Source organism: Thamnophis elegans, chromosome 2 (assembly GCF_009769535.1).
Source record: "Thamnophis elegans isolate rThaEle1 chromosome 2, rThaEle1.pri, whole genome shotgun sequence".
Classification (NCBI taxonomy): Eukaryota; Metazoa; Chordata; class Lepidosauria; order Squamata; family Colubridae; genus Thamnophis; species Thamnophis elegans.
Window position 1 is genome coordinate 101626055 of NC_045542.1, and position 27186 is coordinate 101653240.

Sequence of the window (27186 nt, forward strand, 5' to 3'; positions counted from 1 at the left end):
CCTTCAATAAGTTGTTTGTTTATCAAAAGAGATAGAATTAAGAGTTTTTCTTTGGAAAAGCGTAACTAATCTTGTATTCATCTCTTCCCATGCTGCATTCTGGGTTGCTAGCATCCTTTGCGTTTTCATAAAATAATGATCCCTTGCTAGATGGAAGACAAATCCATCCAATCTTATTAAAACTTCCCAGCTGGTAGTTAAAAAATGACTTGTGATCTTTTGCTCACAGTGACTGAGAAGAACACTGTGGGTTGTCTTTTATACAGTGGTGTATTAACCATTAAGCAGACTAAGCACGTGCTTAGGGCACCAGGCCCAAAGGGGGCACCACAAAGTTGAGAAAGAAAGAAAAAAACCAATGAAGATTTGTACAGGATGTACAAAGGAGGGGCACCAAGATTTGTCAGTGCTTAGGGCACCAGTGAGCCTTAATCCGCCACTGCTTTTATACTTTTGGCATGAACCTAACACAATGAATTATCATCTTCAAGAATCTTCTTTCTGTTCAAATGCTCTTGCCTTTTGAAGCCCAAAGTGTTAAATGTTCTAAATCCACGAGAGAGTGCACTTGCTCTGAAATCCCGCGTGGTCACATAGCTCACTCTTGCTTAACAAAGGGAGAGTTTCACCACCACCACCATTTTAATAAGTTGGAATAAAATCTTGTCTTCCGTGATCACGTCATACGGCCCACATGGGCTGCAACGCAAATGGGTTGACTTTGATGAGGATCGCAAAGAATTCATGAGCCTGGAAAAGATAGTTTGCACAAGAGAGTTGTCAAATTCTGTCTGAACATCTACTCCTCCTTATGTGTGGGCGTGGGTAGCCGTGCACTCTTTTGAGTGAGTGTTGACTCCCGGCAATTATCTGGAGAAGCCCCTGTTTTCTTGGCAGGGTTTTTGGAAATGGTTTGCCATTGCATTCTTCCTATAGCTGAGAGAAAATGACTGGCACAAGGTCACCCAGTTGGCTTCATGCTAAATCCAGAACTAGAACTCACATCTCCAAGTTTCGAGCTTGATACGTGGCTCTCCTATTGCATCAATAATCACAGAATTCCTGGACTTCTTACATTGCCAAAATGAAAAGGAGAAAGAGAATCAACAATGCTAAAAGGAAAAAAAACATATTCGGGAGGGTATATAAGAAAGGGGAAATATAAGCAGATTAATAAGGATTTAGCATGCTTTGGGTGCATGGAATGTTGACTACAGATAAGATGAGAAATGAAGGCGAATAGCGTGGAACAAAATGTAGTTCTGACAGATACTTTCTACATTACGACATTTATTTACAGGTGTTCATTGTAAGATCAAAGGACACCTTGCATGTTATCCAAAAAGATATCTGCAAAAATCTACAGGGCCTGCAATCAATTTGCAGGTGCACACATCCTTTTTAACAGGTACACATTTTTCTAAAGTTAATCAAGCCACTTAGTGAGGGGAGTGTTAGTTCTCTTTCTATTTTTTCGTTCTGCATGGCTTAACAAGCTCTCAGAAAAGGCAACTGTATGTTCACCTGATCTCTTGGCAAGGGTCACTAGTTGACATTTCAGCCATTGAAGAGATACAAGAAAATCCTCCTGCATTACAGCTGGGCTTACCCGGCATCTCTATAATTGCTAGAGGAAGCTGGCATCGTTTAATGGCTAGAGAGGCAAAAGAAATAATTGCTGCAGACAAATGGGCTCAAAGGTGGCCTTCTCAGCATGAAAAGAAGTGGCTGGGTGAAGATTCATCCAGAAACAATGCAAAATAGGGTTGAGGTAAATAAAGATGTAGGAAGAAAGGAGCTGAATTCACTGTCTTTGCTGGGAGCTTGGATGGCAGCATTTCCTTTGGCACACAGAAAAAAAAATCTGTAGTTTTGCTTTTGGCACCTACACCTTACTGATTATATGACGGATGATGGGATTACCTAAGAAAAGAGTCAAGGCAGACCTTGTCTATAGATTGCATCCAGATGGCAAGCCAAAGTAGCAACGATATTGATGTGCTATAACCAACTTTTCAATCAGTACCTCGGTTTCTTTCAGAATAGGAGGGAGATGGGTGATTAAGAAATATGCAATATGAATATGATTAATTTAGGATTGGATTTGGATTTATTGGATTTATATGCCACCCTTCTCCCAAGGACTCAGGGCGGCATACAACATTAAAAAAAACACATATTACAAAAGTTAAAAAGAATTAAATAGAATATCCCAAACAAACCCAATTAGAATTAACAATAACATTTTTTTTAAATTCAATTAAAATTAACAGTGATCAATAATTTACTTTGTTTTGTTCAGGCCAGGCTGGCTTGCTGGAAAAGCCAACTTTTTAGGGCACGTCGGATGGACCGGAGGTCGGGGATTATACGAAGATCCAGGGGCAGCTCATTCCAGAGGGAAGGCGCTCCCACAGAGAAGGCTCTCCCCCTGGGGGTCGCTAGCCAACACTGTCTGGCCGATGGCACCCTGAGGAGGCCAACTCTGTGGGATCACGCAACAAAGAGGCAACAAAGCAGGATAGCAGAAAGGCAGCTACTAATGGAATCGGCATTGCATTTGGGGCAAGGCAGACCTAATTAAACTATACATGGAAGCCCTACAATTAACACTTTCTGTTCCCAAATTAACCTCTCTTTTGTTCCTCAGTGACCTCACATTTAGCACCTTTCCTTCAGAGCTCAGGCAAAAGGGTCAGTTTCATTTTTCATCTAATTTACATGCATACTCATATGGCATACGCCTTAAGGCACGACTTAACAGTGGAAGTGCAACTTCTTTGCCTGCCTAACCTTTTACGAGTCTTAACAAATACTGAGCAGCACAATATACTTTTGAACTTCCTCCAAAGGTTGAATAGAGTTGGAGGTATCAACCATATGGGACCTCCAACTCTCATATGGTGGTTCTGCACCTTCCTAAAATGAGGCAGTAGTTTTTGTTCACTGGGAAAGAGAGATTCAAATAATCTATAATCGAATGAGTTTGGTTCTTTCATCTGTCCGATTTAATACCTATATGAAGTCCCGAGAGAGATTATTTATTGGTCAGGGAGGTATATCATCAGTATGCAGATGATTCTCCCACGCACAAGTGTTGTATCTCCGCTCTGGTCCTCCTTGGATATACAGCAGAAGTTCAGGCATCCAGGGGCTTGAGAATCTCAGGTTGGACAGGGAGAAACAAATCTCAATCCAAATAAAACAAACTCTCTGTGAATTCTAGGAAAATTCTTTTTTTTTAAATAATGAATCAGGATTTTTTTATTCATTTACATTTCAGTATCATTGCAGAAAACGTTATGGTTCAGAGTTGTTTAACATTAGTTTTTATTTCTTATTTAATTTCCACGTGAATGCTGGTAACACTAATATCTGTACAAGATCATGATGAAAGAAATGTTCTTCTGGGTTCAGCTCCAAGTGGGGAAAAAGACACTGGAGACATGGAGGCTGCTTGGAAAGATGGTTTATTGTTGGACAGGGCCACATGGCTTGAGCCCTGAACAGAAAAGGTGATCACATGCTTCAATGTTGGTGGAGAAGAAGAGAAGGGCTGAGGGAGGGCCTTGCTAGGCTTTTTATAACCTGTTCAGTCCCACCTCTCTGTTTCCTGTTCCTGTGTAAGAAATGTATTCTGATTGGTTGCCAGACTCCCATGGGGCCATGCAGGGGCTACTCTCTAGGCTGTGTTTTGAATCCAGGTATGGATGAGTTCTCAGATGCCACGTGGTCAGTTGAGTAAAGTTCCAATATCCCTTCCCCCTGCAGCTGCAGTGGAGAAGTCTTTATTATATAAAAGGACTAGTCTGGCCTTCTCAATGGCCCATTAACTGGGGATGGGCAGGAAGCTACAGGCAACTATTCTGTCTTTTAAAACATGTTTCTTTTCACATCCAGAGAAATATTCTGCCTTTTCAATATTTCCTAGGATATATTTTTTTTTTGGGAGAGGGCTGGATTATATCTTCCCACAATCAGTCTTTGATTTTTTTTAAAAGATTTTAATTCTGTACATTTTAATATATTGGTTAAAAAAGGCTGTCAGCACTTAAGGAAGCAATTTTTGTTTGTTTGTTTGTTTAAACAAAAGGTATCCAGTTACTGCCAAATAATACTAATCTGGGTGGCTGCTGGGATGACAGGTATCCCTGAACGCGCAGCAAGGAGGAAAACCTTGGGGCTTGATCGGGTTGCTCTAGGACAATTCTTAATGGGGCCATGCTCAAGTCTCAGAGATTTTACCCCAACCAATCCTGAAAACATCATAGCAAGTCTCTGAGAGTCCTCTCTAACAGATTTCTGGGGACAGAGGGGATTATCAGGCATTTCCCCTCTCACAACATTGCTGCAGATATCACCATAATATGGAGGGAAAGTGAGGAGCAAAGCATAGCAAGAGTTGACAGTGTCCTCAGTATGCGGGTGCAGGCAAAGCAAGGGGGCTGTCAAAATTGCTTGCCCTTTGCTTGGCCAAGGCCACAGATGGTTCACCAAGCAGGGAACCAAGCCCAGAGGGAATATGGGTGGTGCTTCAACTTTGCCTGGGCAAATCAGGTTTAAAGAGAATGTGCAACCCCTCCAAATTCTTCCTGACATCTGATGGGCAGGGTCACACTCTAAAATTGACAGCCGTTTCCACGAGCCTTGACATTTTACACAATTCTTCTCCCTCCTACGTTTCTCCTACTTCACTTGATTATTTCTCTCCCCCTTTCTTCTCTAAACAGCTCTCTGTTTTGTTTATGGATCTAGACATAATTTATTTTGCCATCGTAGCTATGACGTCTGACTTTAAAATTGCAGCACTGCCTGCGGAGTTAAGTTACCCGGTAGGCTCTTCCTGGCTTCACAACACCTGCAAAGTGAAAATGACCTCTGCTTTTCTAAACAGATCACAACAAGAAGACATAATAAAGCTGGTTGTTTTAGCAATGGACTAGAATTTTATTTCAAAGTGCAATTCATGATTTTCCTCTAATATAGACCAGGAATCTTCTAAAGTGAAGTAAAAGTCCTTGGAGGGCCTTTGGAATTGAATGGCTGTCATTTCTATTTTTATTTTATGGTACAATAGTTTTGCTTTTTTTATGGTCTTTATGATTTTACTATTTTATGTGTAAACAGATCGTGGAATTCCTCCCTCCAATAAATAAATGCAACAAATAATAAACTGTAAGCCACTCAGAGACACTTTTTAGAGTGAGCTAGGCAGCATATAAATGTAATAAAATAAATAAATAGAATAAAGTTATCCTATGGTAAGATGGGTGGCCAATAAATTTTATAAATAAATAGATATATAAATTATAGTGGTATCCTCCCCCCCCCCCCCATCTTCTTGCTGGTCATTTTCTGCTCTTGCACCTAACTCCAAATGTACTCTTGCATGCAAACTGTTCTATTATCCATGCATTTTCTCTCTTTTTTCCCTTATTGTTCCTTCTGCAATACCAATGTGGAGATGGTAAACATTCAAAACTGAAACTTTCTTATTTAACAACAGCCACGGGTAATTTTTGTGGGATTCCTATGGAGGCTTATTGGAGCCTGAGAGCGAATTCCTAACAGTCTTTGAAGCATTATTAGTTTGTGTCTGATTTACATGAGAAGAAAATACCTATTCATAAGCTTTTGTTTCACTTTCACTGCTGGGTTTTCTGACAGAGTGACTTGAAGCAAAGTGGAAAGAGAATCCAGCTCTCCTGTTTATAAATATTAAACAACACTCTAGTTCAGGGGTGTCAAACTCAAGGCCCGTGGGCCAGATCTGGCCCGCGGGGAGCTGAAATCCAGCCCATGGGGCCGGCCTGGAAATATCAAAGGACTGGCCTGCTGTTGACCAGCAGAGTGCTGTTGCAGGCCGGGGAGGATGAAAATGGGCCACATGGAAAGTCCCCCTGTGCCCCATTTTGGCCAGTAAAGTGCAGTAAGCAGTCATCCATAATCCCCATCCGGTTGCACTCCCTCTCTCCCCCCACGCTCTCCCCCACCTATAAAGCTGATATGGCCCTTGAGAAATCCGTTGGACACCCCTCCTAGTGGATCTCACCCAGAATAATTAATTAGATTGTCTGGGATGCTAGATAATGTTAGGTCAGAAACATCTATATGGCAAGAGACTTGCCCATCCTATTATACCTGGGTAACTGTTGAATATCCTTAGAATACATATGCTGTCATGTTAGCCGTAGCTACATATTAATTTACAGCTCATTATTCCGTGTAGGTGAATATTGATAGTGGAAAATAAGTGCTTTTGAAAATGATAGTGGAAAACTAAGTGCTTTTAAAACGGCCTTGCGCAGTACTTATTTTCTGGTCTACAAATAATACTAGCCAAGTTTTAGCCTGAAATATTTAATTGAAATATTAATTATTATGCATTACTCAGTACCCTTGTGAGTATAGCCACAACAGATTATGCATTCACCTGTAACTTTCTGGTATACATAGCGAACGAAAATGAAAGACTTCAGGAGGCTGGGAGGAGGCTACATTTAGTGCTGGATTTTGAAGACAGGATAAGATGCTGGCATTCTTAAATACATTGTCCCAACAGAATACCTACTATACTTTAGGGTTTAAGGGACTTCCTGGAGGATGCAGAAGGTTCCACAGCACCTTTTCAAATGGGAAGATGAAAGAAAAGCATGACTCAGAGCTAGGAAGAGTAGCATCTGCAAGTGGACAGTGGTGGGATTCAAATAATTTAACTACCGGTTCTCTGTCGTAATGATTTCTTCCAGTAACCAGTTCACCAAACTGCTCAGAAAGTTAACAACCGATTCCCGAAGTGGTGCGAACTGGCTGAATCCCACCACTGAAGTGGACCAAATATAGACCTGCAGTTGTAGTTGTGGCTACATGCTACATCTAACCCCCTTTATTATCTGCATTGTGACTTATTCTGAAGTAGGATGAAAATTTCATACAAAACGGAGGCGTTAATCTCTATGCATAGAAGAAGATAGAAAAAATAGCACCGGTGACTGAAACAAAAAGATACAGAATGGACTAGAATTTGAATCAAAGGAATTCTGTGAAGTATTGAGCTTGCAGCATGGCCAAAGGTAGACAATTGAGTATCATCCAGAAATTTTGGATTCCAGTTTTTGCTAGCTCCAGCCATGGTCAATTACTAGAAACTGTGGGAAATGTAGTTCAGAATCTCTGGAAGATATTGCATGTATCTAAGACAAAGAAAACAATTGTACCTTATTTCTTGTGCTTCTCAAATAAAGGTCCATCAGGTGATCCCTTGAATCTGCTAAAATGCATCTTAAAACTGCATGCGGCTCCTGGGAGGTAGTAAATAATAAACATTGGCTCTGTTATTGCACTAAAAATCCTCCATTGGTGTCCCTAAGAGGAAAATTAGAAACTGAAGAAGAAACCAAGATAGTTGATATACATAGGGATTCATAGTTCCATTTTTGTTTTCATTTTAATTTTCAATTTGATTCGATTAAAGCTCCTGCAATGAACCTCAATGGGCTCTGGGTTTAAATCCAAGATCCATTTGTTATACTGCTCTGCATTCAAATCAACAAGATTACATTTGGATCTAAGTCATTGCAGTTTATGGAAGATATCTTCAAGCCACTAGCATTGCTTCTGGGTAACTCCTTACGCTACTTAGCAAAAATAAGTACATCTAATTGGGAGGAGTTCATTGTTGGTCTAGATGAGTGTTTCCACTACTAAAGCAAGCTGTGGATTTTCCTCTTCACTGCTGCTGCTACTTCATCCTTCTCTCATTTATCCTCCTAGGAGGATACTCTAAGCTGACTTGGCAAGTACAGTCTCACTCTTGCTTTTCCATTTTTCAGCCACCTGAAGTTCAGAGTCCAGAGAAGAAGAGGCATCAGCTGCTATGATCCAGACACTGGCCTTCCTTCTGTTGCTGGCTGGGAAAGGGACTACAGTTACTACTACCAATCCCCGGGTGAAGCTCTCCTTCCATGGTAAGGATGGAGTAAGAGGTGGGAAGGCAAGAGAGTTCCTCTTGAATGGAAATCAAGTTTGATTCTGTTGAATCTCTTGCATTCTGATAGAACAATACTCTTGTCACCAGGATGGGGAGAATGATGTTAAGGGGGAAAAGTCTTCTTGAGATGAGCCGTGGAAGAGTAAGTGGAGACAGAGCTGATCAGAGCTGCAAAATGGGATCTGTGTCAGCTACTAATCCATGTACAGAGGTTGTGCATCTTGTGAAGGTTCATTTGCCACTTTTCCTCTGCTGTTCACCTGGGACTCACAAATTGTGTCCCAATTTTTTAGGCTGTAATTAGTGTTAAAATAGCAATAGCAATAGCAGTAGACTTATATACCGCTTCATAGGGCTTTCAGCCCTCTCTAAGCGGTTTACAGAGAGTCAGCATATTGCCCCCAACAATCTGGGTCCTCATTTTACCCACCTCGGAAGGATGGAAGGCTGAGTCAACCCTGAGCCGGTGAGATTTGAACCGCTGAACTGCTGATCTAGCAGTAGCCTGCAGTGCTGCATTTAACCACTGCGCCACCTGTATTTGGACAAGGAAATCTGTTAACAAGAATCTGGAATAACCTTATTCTTGGATTAGTGAAACTGGATGGAATTCCTACCTCCGATCCCCGTGAAGCATACAACAAGTTTCCTTAACTCAATGGCATGATCTCTCAAGGGAATTGAGGTCTCACTTAGTTGTGAGAACGATGAATTGCTGGGCGGGAAGAATTGTCCATATGGGAAGTGGAAGAGGACACCATACATGAGAAGAAGGGAGAGCAGATGAGCTTTTTGAAGGTGATTCACTCATTCAATACAATACAATAGCAGAGTTGGAAGGACCTTGGAGGTCATCTAGTCCAACCCCCTGCCTAGGCAGGAAACCCTATACCGTTTCAGACAGATGGCCATCCAACATCTTCTTAAAGACTTCCAGTGTTGGGGCATTCACAACTTCTGGAGGCAAGCTGTTCCACTGATTAATTGTTCTAACTGTCAGGAAATTTCATTCTAAGCAGGCACTTGTCCTATTTCAGGAACGTTTGGAGGATATTCCTCATTTTCGTTTTACTCCAGAAACTTTATGTTGTTGTTGTTTTTAAGTTGACCCAAAGTCAGGTTAGATTGGCCAATTTGGCATTGCACTTCTCAAAGGGGAGCACTTGTTTCCTTCTGGTCCTTTAGGTCTCAGACAGATAGAACTGCTGGATGGCCTTGGCATCCCGTTTAATGTACTTCAATCCAAACTGAAGTAGGTTAAACCAGAGTCCATAGCCTAGTGGAGTAAGCTGGACTAATTTCAGTTTAAACTATCTCGTGGGGTTATTGGGACTACACCGCTGGGAGTGTAGTGTAATGTATGCAGCCTTTTTGCTCCTGGGGGGGGAAAAGGTGGGATATAAATTTAATGAAATAAGTAAGTTGGTGCATCAAAGTTGGTGCATCTGATCCAGCTGTGACTTCTCCATCATCCCTTGCAGTTGAGATTGGCAACAGCTCATTAGCGGGTGGATTGCTCCCCTGCCAGTCACTTTCTTTCACTTCCTCACAATGCCTTATTTGTTCCTGCTGCTGAAGGCAGATTAGGCTCTGGGTGTAAAGAAAGAGTCCTTTCTCTGAGCAGATGCCTGTTGTGTTGGCAGATTAATGTCACGCTGGTTGAGACTGGTAGCTATTAAAGTTGGTGGGACCAATCAAAGAAGGGCTGAAAGAGGGGTGTTAGGGTGAGATTTGATACAGGCAGAAATTGGATTTGGGGTGGGGGGCAATCAGATATAATAGCAGTTTCCCCCACAGCCAGCTCTCGGCCCAATGGCTTGAATGGCTCTAGGTTGGAGCAGGTTAATCACACACTGCTGAGTTGTGTATGTGAGATGAATCTTGGATTCAAATATGCCATTAGTTGCATTTTTTCAACACACACACACCTTGAGTCCAAGGCAGGGCTCAGTGCAAAAAACAGGGGGGGGGGATTTTCTGCCATCCAACTCAGAAGTGGTATTTAGCTGGTTCTGACCAGGTTCTGGAGAACTGGTTAGCAGAAATTCTGAGTAGTTCAGAAAACTGGTAAATACCACTTCTATCTGGCCCTGCCTGCATTTATTCTCTGCCTCCTGAGTCCCAGTGATCAGGAGGAAATGGGATTTTGCAGTAACCTTCCCCTGCCACGCCCACCAAGCCACGCCCACAGAAATGGTAGTAAAAAAATTGAATCCCACCACTGATCCAACTGGAGACAATGTTTGTTGGGGTGTTGGGTAAAAAAAAAAGATTCTGTGCTTGCTTGTTTCACACGGAAGGCACAGTTCCCAGGCTAGTAAGCAACAGGCCGTTTTAAATGCACAGAAATCCCTATAAATGGGTGAACAGGTAAGCCATCTGTGTTTGACAGAAGAAGACATGTTTAAAGGCTATCTTCCTACATCTTACAGCCCAAGGCCCTTTACCAATTCAGACTACAGGACTTTTCTATTAAGATGCTTATGATTTCTGGGCTGGATGCAGCAAAGTGACAGGATGTTCAAGGATTTAATGATAATCTAAGATATGAGTAATTGGGGAGGGGGGAACAGAGGTGTGAATAGGCCTCTCAGAGGACCAGATGATGGCATAGACTTGACCAAGGGCACCTATATTTATCTGTAGAGGCTTGGATGCAGAAAGCCTTTTCATAAGATATATTGACAATAGTTGTTTGTAATTTTGTTCACCTGTTTTTTTGTTAGGAACTCTGAAAATGTATTGTTTATTTCCAAAAATATCAATGGGAACTAATGGGAATTTTAGCAGCGAGTGATGTACAGCAGGCTGTCCTTTCTCAGTTTCATTGTTTGGGTTTGCATTTGGAAACTTAAGCTTGTGCAATTTGGCAGTGGGGGCATTCAGTTTGTCCTTTTCAGGGAAGGAGATCACGGTAGAGTACTCAAATGATCAGGTTAGATTTTAGGGATAGAGTTCCAGGTTAAGGTTATCATCTTTATTGACAAACTCATCTTCCATATCAATTAGTTGATGGTTTTTTGAGACATTTTGATACAATATTAACTGATTTGAAATGGGACTGAATTTTGCAGGACGTCTCTCAGTGGTGGGTTCCTACCGGTTTGGACAGTTCAGCTGAACCGGTAGTAACTTGGTGGTCTGGGTTGCTGGAACTGGCAGCAACCCAGGCCTGCCACACCCCCGAACCAGTTCTCTCAGCAGCGCCATAGATGCCGCCATCTTGTTTTTTGCTTCTGCGCATACGCAGAGCAATTTTAGTTGCTCAGTGCATTCCTGAGTGAACTGGCAGTAGTCTCTGCCGGAACCAACCCCGACCTCTCTGGACAGTTTTGAGATGGTCATAGAATAACAAACTTGAGCATTCAATAAGTATTGAATGTCAATACAGAACCATTTGGGAACATCTTTGTCCCAGTTCCATAAATTTATAAATAAAACTCATATCTGTTAGACCCCACCAGTGCATATTTTCAGAAGAAACAGTTAGAGATGTGAGTCTCAAAATACGTATCTGGTAATTTGATGTAGTTTTGTATCATAATTATGAATTATATTCCAATGGTTTAAATGATAATAGGAAATGGATACTGCAGGTGTTGATGATTTCAGAGAAACAAACAAACCAATAAATAATATAATTTGTTATTCCATTCTCAGTTATTATAGCAATCAAAAGAACTTATGTATCTTTCTACATTTGAACAAACATTTCACCACCAAAAGTCCTGATTGGAGGATTGTTTTGAAATGTGAATTGCATTCACTACCTTTATATGTTCAACTTTGCGCTTTTTCTATTTCTATATTAACTGATTTTAATAATTTGATTTTGTAATAAGGTGATGTGTGGCTCTCTGAGTGTAAAATGTCTTGCTTGGGGCACAAGAGAGGTGAAACTGCAATTGTTTTCTCTATTCAGCATACAGTAAATGTAATTTTAAAGTTTTCATCCTTACAGCTTTGTCTGGGAAAAGAAATCACTTAGTTCTTTCAGTCCCTGTATTTGTCTTCATAGTTTCATTCTGATAAGGACACATCACAGTATAGCCATCCAGTAATTTTCTTAGGTCTGTTTTTATCTTTGAAGAAAGAATTTCTTATTATTCCACATGGATCCAATGGACAAGCAGCAGAATGGCACTCCTACATTTTTCATAGGTCATGAACATGATGACCTGAAACATTTATTTTTAAAATTATTCACCAGAAGGACTCTGGAGCTACTCACCCACAACAGTCGGCAGCAAGTATGACTCTGTGTTCCTGATACAAGGTGCATTACAATAGCCATACAATAGCCACAAAAAAAAGCATTAAAACCATCAATATTTGTTCTTTTCATTTATTTATCTTGCACTACACTTGGTTGGCTGATTCTCTTCGTTCTAGCCTGCAGAACATAAATAGAATTGTATATTTTGTAGTTGTGTTACAAGCCGTCATCCATTTTTTTCCAGACCTGAAGATGCGACATGGGCTGCGCACCTATGAGTTGGAACGTTCTTGTTGCTACGATGCGCTGCTCCTGGATGAAGAGAGGGGGAGGCTTTTTGTGGGAGGGAAAAACTACATGGCATCCTTAAGCCTGGACAACATTAGCAAGCATGACAGGAAGGTAAGAAGTCTATGTACTGCACCAGACCTGTACCTCAACCTGACTCTCCAGGGATGTTAGATTATAAGCTCTGCCATCCCTATCAGCAAAACCAATGGCTGTGTGGCCTTGGAAAGACATAACGTAATGGTTACCCTACCCAGATATTCTTCCCTTTCCTTTTGTTGTGGAGGAGGGAATGACTATCCCACAAAAGTTAGCAGGAGGATATTTGGCCCAGTTTATCTCGGTCCCACTATCTGTGAGGTGGGCAGCAAATAAATGTAATAAATGAAATCTACCCATGCTGTAAACTGCTTGGGTTTGAGAAATTGGTGGGATACAACTGTTTTACTAAGAATAAAGAACAATATTATTCAGATGTTTTAAAATGTTTGTTCTCCAATGGCCTGCCCTGGTCTGGAATTTATCACAGCTTCTCTTCTCTGAGGAGAAGAGAAGGAAGGAGGCATTCTCCTCATCATGAGAATGAGCCTCACAAAATATCTCTGGGAAGGTTCCCTGCTTAATGAAAGGGGGTTGTGGGGAGTGTGCTGATACTCACTATCCTGGACTATCGATGGAAACTGCATTCCGGCCCAGCAGGAGAAAAGCTTTGAGGACACAATACAGCCAAACCACCTTTGACCCCTTTCTCCTGAAGCACCAGGTTTCTGTTTGGGGAAATTTTCTGCTTTGAGAGATTAGTTCATTCACTGCTCAGTTTCTGTTTAATTTTTTAAAAACAAGAACTGAGGCTCTGATTGGTTTTTGTCAGATTCTTTTTGCAGTGGCTTTATACCTATATTGCCAAGCACGTTTTATTTTCACAAAGAGTTAATGTCTGAAGGATAGCCAGTGGATTTCTTGCTTGTGTGCTCGCTTGCTTGCTTGTTAAACAAATGCCCAACTAAAACACAGTGGCTTTCAAATGTAAAACTCAATAAAATTAATTTGGGTGAGCTGCACTATGCAAAGCATTCATGATGATCTCGGCCTTGCAGTCCATCAGTCCACCCTTACTTTTACAGCATTCTGCCTCCCTTCCTGATGGCACTAGGACATAAAACCGGGGAAATTGTGAATCCGGACTAAGGGAAACACCAGCATTCCAATGAATGGCTTTTAGTACCAGGGCTTTAGTAGCATTTGACAATGCTGTGATGAATGACTGGACTGGAAGATCACCCCCCTCCCGTGGGAATTGGTTGGTTTTGCCATTAATTTCCTCCATCTTTGCTCTTACAGATTTATTGGCCAGCGCCTGTGGAATGGAGGGAGGAATGCAACTGGGCAGGCAAAGATATCAATGTAAGTGACTATTATGGAGAGGGATATATTAAGTAAACTATATATGCCGTTGGTTCTTCTTTTATTGTTGCTTAATTTTAATCTTTTACTGTTTGTCCTTCTTTGTATCATCATCATCTTTTTGCAATTTCTATTTTCTCATATCTCCTTGATCTTTGACCATAAATAAAGACATACAACCTAACAAGCATCCAAGGCATAGAGTAAAAGGGTTAAGAAGCACTAGAAGATGTTACGTGAATCAGATGCTTCCGGAGTGAATGAACAGAGAGCCACAAATACTTTCATTGTATTAATGGGCTCTAAGTTAAGTTAACTTGAGCTTGGAGGGTCCTGATCCACACAAAACCCTGTTGTAGATGCCGCTGAGCATCTTACCTGTAAAATGTTTTCTCTCTTCCCAGTCTGTCAACCGGTGGCATTCTGCCCTAGCCCTGTGAGGCCCCATAAGGGCTGGAAGGGTCACTTAGAGGGGCTGGTTGGTGCACTTAGAGATTCTTCTTTTGCTTTGACCCATCCTGACCTTCCAGGAGATAAGAAAAAGGTTCCCACCGTTTTGTCAGGAGTGGAGATGAACCAGGACACCTTCAGATTTATGCCTTGATAAGTGTCAGGCTCAGCAAGAAGGGGACTCAACACCCTGGTTGTAACTCATAGAGGTTGTCCAAAAAGGACCAACATGAAGTCAAGTCTTCAAAAGAAGCTGAGTGAGATGGAGTTTCTTCAGATCAGGTTCCTCCAAATAAATGCATAACATATAGTTCATCAACACATATAGTAAATTTGGCCATCCAATAAGATCTCACACTTTATTCAACCCTGAAATGCCCTTTAAAAACATTTTATTTATGTATAAATCAAAAGCAGCATCTTGGACTTGAAAATTCACCTTGAAAGCTTATTGATAACCAGTGCAGAGAATTATTACTATTTTATTTATTTTATAGATGTTTATCACTTAACTCTTACACACTAACATCCTTGCTTCTCTGTGGTTATCAGCTGGAGCCTTTTTGTCACCTTTAAGGGCAATATCATGTAATTTTTTTCAGAATAATTTAAATAATGTAGTAATACAGGCATGAGTAGGAGAGATGTAGGACCTAAAAGCTTCAAGATCAAGATTGTGGATATGTCCAGGTTCTTGTAATGTTGGGACCTGAACTTCTACAATCCATAGAGCTGATGTGATTGGTACAGAATACATATGGTTCATGTTCCCAACAGTTGACTTCCCTAATTCCTTTTCCTGCTGAAAAGGAGAGACCAACTTTTCCCCAATGCTCTTTCATAGCTTCCATTGAAGTGCTGGGACATTTTCTCTGTTTGAACAGTACAGCATGGCATGCTACGGTGAACTCTGATGGCCCTTTGGCCAAGTGTAGGCAACTATGATGGTCATGATAACTTCTTAGGCATAGTTAATTATTTGCCTGTTGAGCAACAGCAAGATCAAGCAAGAGTGACTCCAGAGGAATGTATGAAGCATCAACAATACAGTTATTGGTTTCTCATAATACATATGGCCTAGATTAAAAGGGCTCGGTAGTTTGTACTTTATGATATTATGGAAAGTCAGCCATATCTTAGCATCCTGTAGGAAGCAAGCCATCCTGTTATGTCATAATGTGGTTTATTTGATTGGGCATATCATGTTATGCAATCAGAGTTATTGTATTTTGCTAACATGTATTTAGGATTTAGTGCATTGTATAATGCCAGTGGTCTTACTGTGAATAAAGCAAAGAAGGAATATGGTCCATTTAGTGGAGTACAAATATCAACAATAGATCGGTAGCTTGAAACGGGACCTTTACAATCGTCCCCAGTGGGACTAAATCTAGGACTTTTTGCCTATGATGCAAGGGGTGTTCTACCATTGAGTTACAACTTTTATTCTACATCAAGGAAACAGACCTAGAAACAAAATCCCAGCAAGGAGGAGATTAGAGTGAAGGCAGCTGGGCATGGGGCCAACACAAGAGTTGTCCCAAGTCACATTATTCCTGCTTAAAACTCAAATGAGTTGCCATGGCACCACTCCAAAACACAACAGAAAGGACATGTGGTGCAGGAACATCTCTTTCTGCTCCCGCTTTTGCTTGATTCATTGGCAGAGCAGAAAAGTCAGAGCAGCCATGAGGCACTCCTCTTCCACAGGTTTCATTCCAGCTAGGAATCCAACTAATCCTGCTGGAGAGACCGCTCTTCTGCTCCACTGAGCCCAGCAGATAGCAAGGGGGAGGAGAGCAGGTGACCAGAAAAATGATCCTGCTATTGATGGAAGAGAGGTGCCTCTTTCTTTGCTGGAAGCCCACCTCCTACCCCCAATAGCTCTCCATAGTTAATCTGTTTGGTCATCCTGCAAAAGGAGAAGGGGTTATTTGTCGTCTTGGGCTACTCAAAAGTGATGACAGGATGTGACAACCTCAGACCTGTTTACTTAAAATCTTCACAGTAGGTTGTGGGGACAAGTGGTTGAGAATCCATCTGTGTGTTTGTGTATAAGAAAGAGACAGACCGAGAGAAAGAGAAAAAGGTTGAGAGATTCTTAGCATGTCTCCTGTTGTAATTAATTAGTACATTTAAGTTTTGACAGCCGTGCTATTTTAGACAAAGCAATCACTTCCCTGCTGTGTCCTTTTCATAGGAACATGCTTCCTAATCAATGATGGTTCTGTATCAGAACATCACACATATAAAGGGGAAGATCCTACCAAGTGGGTTTTCTTCCAATTAAAAACAGTAGCCCAGTTCATCTCTGTTCTGTCATGAGAATGGAAGTAACTCACAAAGCCATTCTGTTTTGTTGTGGGGTGATTCAGAAGCAGAACATTTATCACTCAACGGAGCAAAACTCCCAATCCCCAGTATGATGAACTAAGGAACATGAGCACTGTTCCCTGTGTACAGATTTATTCACAGTTTTGAAATGATCTTGAAAAGATCTGGCCTGTTTAAAGCTTAGCTTTCTTTATGATTGAAGTTTGCTTGAATTCGGTGCTAACATCACAGACTAGATGAAGTATTACCAAGGTATTAGCTATAAGGTCTGACTATGGCTCTCAGTACGAACATCAATATCAAGTAAGAGAGGAAATTAATTGTATTGAAACAACTAGATTCAAGGTCCAGAAGCATTCAAGGAGAGTAAAAGAAGAAGTGTTAAGGTGAGAAGTACCAGTCCTGACATACTGAGATGTATTTTGCAGTGGAAGGGATAATGTGATCCAGAACAGCCATGCTCTTGCTCTTGATTAAATCATTCTTATGGCTGCTGGTTAGTTAACGCTATGTGGTTTTTCTGTGGGAGTTGGTGCACCCAATTATGGTCAGCGTCTGTCAGAACATTGGTCCAATTTACTCAACAAATGGCTAAGACCAACTCTTAAGAGAGCTGCACCTGGCTGTTTACATGCAGGTCATGCAGACTGATCCACAGTCCGGATTTAACTTGCAAACTGACCCAAATCATTTTGCATGGCATAAAGGAAATATACTTCCCAGCCCTGCTCTACCTGCTGTTTGCCTTGAGGGCCATTTGCCACATTGTCATATGAGTGATGTATTAGTAGTGTAATATGGCCAGGAGAAAAATTCCTCAGAAATTCACTGGCGCATGTCCAGGCTTTGAAAGAGCTGATGAGACAGCAAGACCGGAACATCTGGCCCGTGCCTAATGCAATGATCTGTCACCATGGCATCTGACTCATTTCCCTCTCCTATTACCAGCAGCTAGGCATGGGAGGGCAACCGTTTTCTGTCCATTGAGCATAGTCATTGTTCTTGGATGTTGGTTTCCCTTGGCTGCTAGCGCACAAGTGTCAGTGACTTTAACCTCAGACAGAAGGTTCAGAAAGAAGATCCAGGATTTTTCCAGAAGGAGACATCTTGCCTGCTGAAAAACATAAATGCAAAATGGCCCAAAGGGACTTTGGATTGAGATTACAATTATGGGTTATTAGGGTTCTACAGAAGGGAAGAAGATGGCATGAGGAACTGAGTGGTCCCAATTCATCATAGGTTAAGATGCAGCTGCAGTCAAATCATTTCATGAAAAATGACAATGCTTTCACAAGAAACATTATTTTCCCTTTTCTAGAGGTTACACCTTCTCTTTCTCTTTCTTCTTGTCCTTTTTAAAAAAATTGTGGAACTGTAGATGTAGATACAAAGCAGTTTGGTATAGTAGTTAAGGAACCAGGCTAGAAACCAAGAATCCATGAGTTCTAGTTCTGCTTTAGGCATCAACTAGCATGTCCTTGGGCCAGTCATTCTCTCCCAGTTCTAGAAAACAAGCCGTGATAAACCACTTCCAAAAATATTGCCAAAATACCACAGGAAGTTGTCCAGGCAGGAGGCAATGCTGATTCAAACACACACACACACACATGGACACATGCACACAGACACACAGACACAGACACACACACACACACGGAGGGGAGGGAGGGAGAGATTAGATACAGATACAGACAGAAGTGGGTTCCTACTGGTTCAGACCGGTTCAGCCGAGTAGGTAGTAACTCGGCCGGACATGCACCCAAACCAGTTCTATCCTCGGCAGCACCATCTTGATTTTCTGTTCTGCACACTTGTAGAACAATCTTCATTGAAAAAATGTAATCCCACCCCCTTTTTTTAATGTTGTGTGCATGCATGTACCTTTTTAGGTGCAAACAGGGAATGCACATGGACCGCGTGTCTGGTATGCGCGTGAGCAAAGCGAGCATCCGTGCGCAAAGTTTTTCGGGCACTGAACCCGTAGTCATCCCTGGATACAGATACAGATATGTTAGTTTCCCCAGTTCCAATTAGTTTCTCCACTTCTAACAATGATCATTGCAATGCTCCTGGATCTTTTTGTTGTGAGACTTCCTTTCTATAACTCAGTGCAGGTGCCTTTTACTAGGGATGGCTTGCTAATAGTTTCGAAGTATTCCTTTTATGACAGGTATTCCTTACAATGTTGTAAAGCATACATGGGGGTGGGGGTGAAGGGACATTTTTTTAATTCAGATTATTGATGGGTGTCGGGAGGCGATTAAGTGGGAATGAAATTAGAAGGGAAACACAAGAAGCCAAAGAAAATGAAACACAGTCATAAAAATCTCCTGTTTGTATGCCTTCTCTTAATACATTTTTTCTGGTTTTAAGGTTTGTCTGTTTCAAAAGATGAACTACTGAGCCAGTGGTAGGGCTTTAGCATGAACTCTGCCCTCCCCCCGTGCTTTGATCCCCTCCCCCGCCCCGAGTCTTGTGTTGACATTATGGGGACTCTTCTTTCCTTCTCCCCCCCTCGCCCCCCTCTTCCCTTCATCTCTGCTTTGCAAGTCCTTGCCATTGCACTTGTTTGCTTTGCAACCGACTAATGGCTGCATGTGAAGTGGCTCCTTTTGGCCTGTTCCATTCAGCTCCCTTCAGCCTTTGTGGCTTGTTCTCTGTTACCTCTCAAGAACTATTGGGAGACAATTCTGTAAGACAGCCTTTCTCAACCTTGGCAACTTTAAGATGTGTGGATTGCAACTCCCAGAATTCTCCAGCCAGTAGGCCAGCTGGGGAATCCTGGGAATTGAAGTCCACACATCTTAAAAGTTCTCAAGGTTGTGAAACATTGCTGGAAGGCAGGTTCTTGAGTGCCTGGTGGTGCTGAATGAGGCCCTGGTTATCTTCTTCTTTCCCCCACAGTAAGCTTATCATTCCCACCCACCCACCCACCTCTATTTATGGCCCATTTCTTGGGAAGGAAAGGTTGCCCTTCTGCCTGAGTTATTCCAGACATTTAAATAATCTGACAGTTTTTAATGAGTAAATCCTACTTAACACTAAGTCAGACAGATGTTTACCTCCTGACAGAGCCTGGGGAGGGGGGGATGAAGTAGACCTTGTGGCAGTTGAGCAGGGTTCTCTGTGTCTGGTGGTGACAGGCACGGAATCTCCTCCTGTCAATCTCCAAATCTCTTTGATTTTCTGAGCGTTGCATGAAGTTTATGCTGCAGAACTGCTGTCTCTCTACAGTGCCCCCTGTTGGGCAAAACAGGCAGCAAGATATGCTGTCATCCCAATGAGCCGTGGGCTTCACAGCACCACTATTCCATCACATTTGATGTAAAGGAAAGTGAAGGAAGGCTCCCACACGTGCTGGCATTCCAGCAATGTCAGGGGAGGGTATCCATAAGTAAAGAATGCACCGAGACAGCAAATGCCAGCAAAATGTGTTTCATGTCTTCCTCTGGCCTCTTTTTTTCTCTCCGTTCCCAGTTTTGTCAGCTCTGCAAGCTGCTCTTTTTGGCATCCGAAAGAAGTATTTGATTGGAAAAGCGCTCTCTGCTTTTTGCAAGTTTTCCTGTTACTTGATCACTGCCTTCCAGCTGTTCTCCTTCCTTCTCTTTTAGCAGTTTTTTTTTTCTCTCTAGTTGGATTCATTTATTAGGCTTGCTCAGTTACGGGCTCTACTCTTGCTTTTCAGGCTGACTGTATGAATTTTGTTAAGATCCTGCATCTCTACAACCGCACACACCTGTATGCCTGTGGCACTGGGGCTTTTCATCCCATCTGTGGCTTTGTAGAAGTGGGGCAACGTGTGGAGGTGAGTGATACACCAAGGTTCATAAAGTGTACTTGCGTCTGGGGGTAAAAACAGCAATAGCAATAGCCGAGCCTTGATTATCCACAAAGTCAGGAAACAAACTATTAATATTTGCCAGTGAGCAGTTTTTTTTTGTCATTCTCACACTTTTTGCCATGCTATCATAGTAACTTCAATAGTACTTAGACTTATATACTGCTTCACAGTGCTTTACAGCCCTCTCTAAGCAGTTTACAGAGTCAGCATATTTTCTCCAGGAATCTGAGTCCTCATTTTATCCATCTCAGAAGGATGGATGGTTGAGTCAACCTTGAGCCTGGTGAGATTCGATCTGCCAAACTTCTGGCAGCCGGGGATCAGCAGAAGTACCTGCAGTACTGCACTCTAACCACTGCGCCCCCAAGGCTTAAGATGAAAGTTACAGAGACTAAAGCCTAAGCAAGAGAATCACTGGAGCACCAAGCTTCTCTTGATAGACATGTTGGCTCCTTTCTCTAGGACTCTGCCTTTAAGCTGGACTTCAAGAGCCTGGAGGATGGCAAAGGAAAAAGTCCCTATGACCCAAATCACACCGCAGCCTCAGTTCTTGCAGGTAAAGGAAAGGCCCCCAAACAATGACCTACCACCCAAATACAGGTGAGACAAGATAACAAGACCAATATAAGATCTCACATGGAATCCTTTGACACCCTCATCTTTCATCCCTCCATCTGCCCTGGGAACAGATGAGATCAGCTGACGCTCTAACGCCAAAGACGCAGCTGCTGGGGTGGTAGTTCATTCACCTTAAAGCAGTGCCCTCTCCCCAGCTGATGTCTTGAGATCTTTCTCAGGGGCCACACAATGAAGATTTGGAACACTCTCTCAGGTGTCAATGGAGATTAGGAAGCCAGAAAGCTTTTGAAACGTCTCTCCTTCTGTGCTGTGCAGGCGAAGAGCTTTATTCTGGTGTGGCTACTGATCTGATGGGCCGAGACTTCACCATCTTCCGCAGCCTGGGATCGAGGCCTTCTGTCCGCACCGAGCAGCATGATTCCCGATGGCTCAACGGTCAGTGGAGGGTTTGTGAGAAGGGGACCTATAGTGCGGGAAGTGAGTCAGTACTGGAAATGGAACAATATGGGGCCGGGGGGGGGGGGAAGAGGGTGAAAGAAATAATGCTCTTTAAAGTATCAGGGAATCCAGAATTCATTATTGCAACTCTTGTCTGTCCTGTGGCAAGTCAAGTTGCTCACTTGTTGTTTAGTAACTTATGAGTGGAAGCTGCCACCTAGTGATCACTATTACAGCCTGAGATTTCAGAAGGGCAAAAGCAAAGAGCAAGTTAGAATGCTCTGCAGGATGTGTGTTTTCTGTTTTGTTTATTTTAATTCATTAATCAGCAGTTCTACATTGCTGTTTTCAAGTTTAGGGAAGTAGCAATCTGGATGATTATGCTGGCTAGGAAACTTGGATTATAAATCACTACATATCAAACGAGAATTATTGGGGAAGGCAAACCTGTGACTTTCCTCTCTTCTAAATGTCCTGGACCAACTAGTTGGCTTTCTTCTCATTTTTTTTTCAAGAACAGAGAACAACTTAATTTAATGATGAAAACAAGCAGGGAATGTCCTTAGGGTCTGGTCAAAAAAGTCAAGAAGTTGGCTGTGACAGTGTAATCATAATGCAGCCTGTTGTTTTTTTTAATGTGCAGCACATAATAAACAGGTGGAACTTCAGCTACACTGCCATAGCCTCAATATTGACTCTATTTTTTTTAACCTCACCTGTGAACAGTCCCAGAATTACAGTCCCATGAAATTCTCTTACCTGTTTCAGGAAGGCCTTACAATGGAGTTTGTGTACAAATGCCTTCAGATTTAGTTCCCCATGTCTCAGGATCTAGTTTACTTTGGTTGGATGGTGACTGCTACAGAATCCCCAGGCTCTAAAAAAAACCACCAAGGTAGTGATAAGCCATTTATCATATTCCTGCAATAAAAACCACATAGACATATCCATAACGTTAGCAGAAGTTGAGCTTAACCTGAAGGAGACATCATGTCTTCTGATCTTTGGGAAAGGTGATCCTCCCATTTCATGCTTAATTAAAGGATCTGTCATAGATGTTACAGGAAAATATCTCATTGCTAAGATTTCATCTTAGGGAGAAGGAAGACCAAAATCTAAGAAGCAGATTGTTCCTGCAACATTGCCTGTTTCTTATTTTGCTTTACTACCCCCTCTCTAAGGCAGCCCTTTGCAAGCCCAAAAAGAATGGCCTGTGTTGCGTTGTCCTGAATTAACAATCTCTTCTATTTCTTTGACTCAAGAACCCAAGTTCATTGACGTCTTCTGGATCCCAGAGAGTGAGAACCCTGATGATGATAAGATCTTCTTTTTCTTCCGGGAAACAGCAGTGGAAGGATCCCAAGACCTGGGCAAACAGAGTTTTGCACGCATTGGGCAAATTTGCCGGGTAAGACTGTCGTATGGGCTCCAGTTCCAAGATGAGGGTGGTCAGGAGGCCTAGGAGTTAGACAAAGTCTGGTGAAGATAGATGGCTAGGAGTTGGCCCTGGCTTTATTGAAAGGGTGAGGATGCCTGCCCTAGAGTAAAGAATTTCCAAGGAATTCTACAGCAACAAGGAATTCTACAGCAACAACTGGCTGTTGAAGTATCCAAAAAGGATTCCAGCACAGCAATGCTTTGAAAGCAGTAAGAACCAACTGGGTTCATGGAAATTCTCAATCATCCAGGCAGAGGTGGTATTCAGCAGGTTCTGACCAGTTCTGGAGAACCAGTAGCGGAAATTTTGAGTAGTTCGGAGAACCGGTAAATACCACCTCTGACTACCACCACCACCCCATCTATTCTCTGCCTCACAAGTCCCAGCTGATCAGGAGGAAATGGGGATTTTGCAGTAACCTTCCCCTGGAGTTGGGTGGGAATTGAGATTTTACAGTATCCTTCCCCTGCTATGCCCACAGAACCAGTAGTAAAAAAAAAAAATTGAATCCCACCACTGCATCCAGGTCGTGATTGTCTTTTTTCCAAAAGGCAACTGGACTTCCTTGGGTTTTTGTTTCTTAGAAAACATTTTGCATCTCTTCCAAGAAGCTTCTGAAGAACTGAAGAAGTTTCTTGGATGAAAAGTAAACCATTCTGTAAGAAAAAAAAATAAGACCCAGTTGCCTTTTGGATAAAGGCACCTTCGGGACAACCTCTCACCCCCATTTTTAGATCTGCATTAAATTCTATGTCCAACTGAGCTCATTTGCATTAAAAAATTTGAGTTCCTTGATGATCCCTGAATCAGCTGGCCTCTGTGTGCATCATTCTCTCTGCTTTCCAGCCAGCTTTTTTGATAAGTCTCTTCTTCTCCCTTTAGAATGATATGGGTGGGCAGAGAAGCCTGGTGAACAAATGGACAACATTCCTGAAGGCTCGGCTGGTGTGTGCAGTACCCTGCAGTGATGGGAGTGACACCCATTTTGACCACCTTCGTGAGTGACTACCCGTGGTGCAGGGTTGGAATGGTTCTAAATGAGGGAAAGGTTGTCAAACTATCAAGCAGCAGAAATGAGCTTGGAATGAAGCTGACTGAAGGAATAATGCATCTATCTCACACTCTTATAAGGACTCAATAAGTCCCTCATTGAAATCATTTTTTCCTTCTCTTTTCTGCTGCAACTGAGCAATTCTTGAAAGTTTCTTAATTTATTTTTATGTTTCTTTATTTTTTTTTGTATTCTTGACCTTAGAGTAGGTCTTATCCCAGTCAAAATAGTAAGTTAAAGCTGAATTCAGATTGTGTCCTTGTTCCTTGGTGGTGATCATCTCTCCTCTCACATCTGACTATATCAGGGTTTCTCAACCTTGGCAACTTGAAGATGTCTGGACTTCAACTCCCAGAATTGCTGGCTGGGGAATTCTGGGAGTTGAAGTCCAGACATCTTCAAGTTGCCAAGGTTGAGAAACACTGGACTATATAGTCTGTAGAATAGAAATATGTGCATGATTGTACATTTTTTCTTTTTAGTTCAGATGTCCTAATGTGATTGGAATTATAATAATGATAATGGTAAGAAAACTTCCAGTAAATGATTTGACTTTTTTAAACTTATTACCATCAGCATTATTATAGTTCCAATCATATTACCACTTTAGAATGAAAAGAAATATTCTTTACAAGTTAACAATTATATTTTGAAAAGCAGAAAGGTTTTCTCCCAGAGTTTAATAAAGCAACACATTTCCCTTTAAAAATGTCCATTTGCAATCTGGCTTTTCTGGATGTTAATATAATCTAACGTTCTCCGTATCCTCAGAATTATAACAGTGAGACCACATAATTTCAATTTTCAGATATTGCCATCTGGTGTGCTTGTCTTCTTAGAGAATTGGCAACTTCTTTTTTTTAATGGATTTAGTCCAGCTTTCTACAGTTCTTCAAGTAGTTGGACTATATTATCCCATTTTCTCTGGGCAACATGAAGTTAGGCTGTGATGGCTGGGGATTGTGAGATTTATTTTTATTTATTTTTTGCCAAATAGATGCAGTGGTTCCTAGACTAGCAAAAGCATATAAGTCTAACTATTGCTATTGCTATAAAAGCTGGTTTAGGGTCTTCTAGAAGCAAGATGAACATGGATGGGGGCTTGATTTACCCTTCCTTGGTGAATGTTTTGATGTCTGGGTTGAAAGAAAGTCATACTCTCTTTTGGATAGAAGTGATTTGTAGGTGCCAAGCTGCAGGCTAATGATCCCTTCTTGTTTAACTCAGGTGATGTCTTCTTGTTGCCAACCAGGGATAAGCGTAACCCATTGTTGTATGCTGTTTTCACCACTTCCAGGTAAAAAGAAAATATTTTTTGCTACATCAGCAGTAGGCAGAGTTCAGGCTTCTTGTATTTACTTTGCTTTTTCACAATGACCCTCAATCTGTCAACCAAAGACAATTTATCATGGCATGGCATGGCATACCATAACATAACATTAAAGGGACACGGTGGCTCAGTGGCTAAGACGCTGAGCTTGTTGATCAGAAAGGTCGGCAGTTCGGTGGTTTGAATCCCCAGTGCCACGTAATGGACTGAGCTCCTGTTACTTGTCCCAGCTTCTGCCAACCTAGCATTCCGAAAGCATGTAAAAATGCAAGTAGAAAAAAGGAACCACCTTTGGTGGGAAGGTAACAGCGTTCCGTGCGCCTTCGGTATTTAGTCATGCCGGCCACATGCCACGGAGACGTCTTCAGACAGCGCTGGCTCTTCAGCTTTGAAACGGAGATGAGCACTGCCCCCTAGAGTCGGGAAAGACTAGCACATATGTGCAAGGGGAATCTTTACCTTTAGCATAGCATAGCATAGCATAGCATAGCATAGCATAGCATAACATAACAAATAATATGATTTTTATAATCTTCCATTGTTTTTTAAAATTTCTTCTCCCACCCCCACCTCTTGACAATATTTTTAAACAGGAAAATATGCTCCCCAGTGCCTTTTGAGTGGAAGTCAGGCTGGCTCTACAATCCACATTACAGATGGCCGTGGGATACACATTTCTTCCCAGTTTAATCTCTTTACTCCTGTAATGCTTCTTTTTCTTCTGATTACAGCACAGTCTTCAAAGGTTCTGCTGTCTGCGTGTATCACATGAATGATATCCGTAGAACTTTCCTTGGTCCTTTTGCTCACAAGGAGGGGCCTAACTATCAGTGGGTTTCCTATCAAGGCCGTGTCCCTTATCCCCGCCCAGGAACGGTATGTACATTGGATTTTGAGATCTTGAAATGTGGAGGGGGGGGGGAAATGTTTCCACCCATGAAAACTCTAGAGATTGGGGTGATTATTGGGTGACCCATACCCAGGAAGGAGAGGGATCTGTACTTGTGGAGTTTTGCTTTTGTTCTAGGAGATTCTTGGGATTTGGCAAACAATGAAGAAAGAGATCAGAAGGGAAGGGCAGCAACTGAGCAGTGTGGAATGGAAAACTATTATGGGATTTGATTGAAATGGAAGGAAAGCAAAAGATAGAATGAAAGCCAAGTGGGGGAAATGGAGGGCTGTGGTAGATTTTATGAGTAGACCATTTTATGGCATTTTTCAATGTTTGGGACGTTGCCTCTCTTTACATTCCTTCTCTCTGAATTTCTAGTGTCCCAGCAAGACCTTTGGCACCTTTAGTTCCACCAAGGATTACCCTGATGATGTGATCCAATTTGCTCGTAACCACCCATTAATGTATAATCCAGTACTGCCCCATGGCCAAAGGCCGGTCTTCCTGCAAACCAATGTGGACCACATCTTCACTCGCATTGCAGTAGACCGAGTAGCAGCTGCTGATGGACATTATGATGTCCTCTTCATTGGCACAGGTATGTGTGCTTCCCTCCTCTTCTAATGAGTAAGCATAGATGTTCAGGGCAAGTTTATGTTTGCTCCCCAAAACTGCATGCTAGGGGATGTCCCCAGTGGTGGGATTCAACCGGTGTAACAACCGCTTCGCTGAGCATGTGCTTCACGCAGTGGGTTTGAAAACAAATGAAAAACTTACCTTCTACTGCCCCGATGAGTAAAACAACTAAGGCGCGGCAATCCGCTCTGCCATGCTTATCAACTGGGCTGCAGACAAAGAAAATAAATATCAGTATACTGCAGGGGAGGGAGGGCGGGCCCACCTGATCATCGGAGCAAACCAGTTCACTCTCAGCT

The 27186-nt window shown here is 42.1% G+C and overlaps 1 protein-coding gene across 2 annotated transcripts in view; it reads left to right on the plus strand.

Moving 5' to 3' along the window:
* SEMA3B (semaphorin 3B) overlaps positions 1-27186 on the plus strand; it is a 49772-nt gene that overhangs the window by 11020 nt on the left and 11566 nt on the right. For both annotated transcript variants that reach the window (XM_032212144.1, XM_032212143.1), the window contains exons 2-12: positions 7833-7967; positions 12451-12608; positions 13836-13898; positions 20368-20487; positions 20986-21079; positions 21418-21537; positions 22803-22948; positions 23861-23975; positions 25257-25326; positions 26091-26235; positions 26630-26849. In XM_032212144.1, coding sequence (XP_032068035.1) covers positions 7877-7967; positions 12451-12608; positions 13836-13898; positions 20368-20487; positions 20986-21079; positions 21418-21537; positions 22803-22948; positions 23861-23975; positions 25257-25326; positions 26091-26235; positions 26630-26849 — 1342 coding nt within the window. In that variant the 5' untranslated portion in view covers positions 7833-7876. The remainder of the gene's footprint in view (positions 1-7832; positions 7968-12450; positions 12609-13835; positions 13899-20367; positions 20488-20985; positions 21080-21417; positions 21538-22802; positions 22949-23860; positions 23976-25256; positions 25327-26090; positions 26236-26629; positions 26850-27186) is intronic.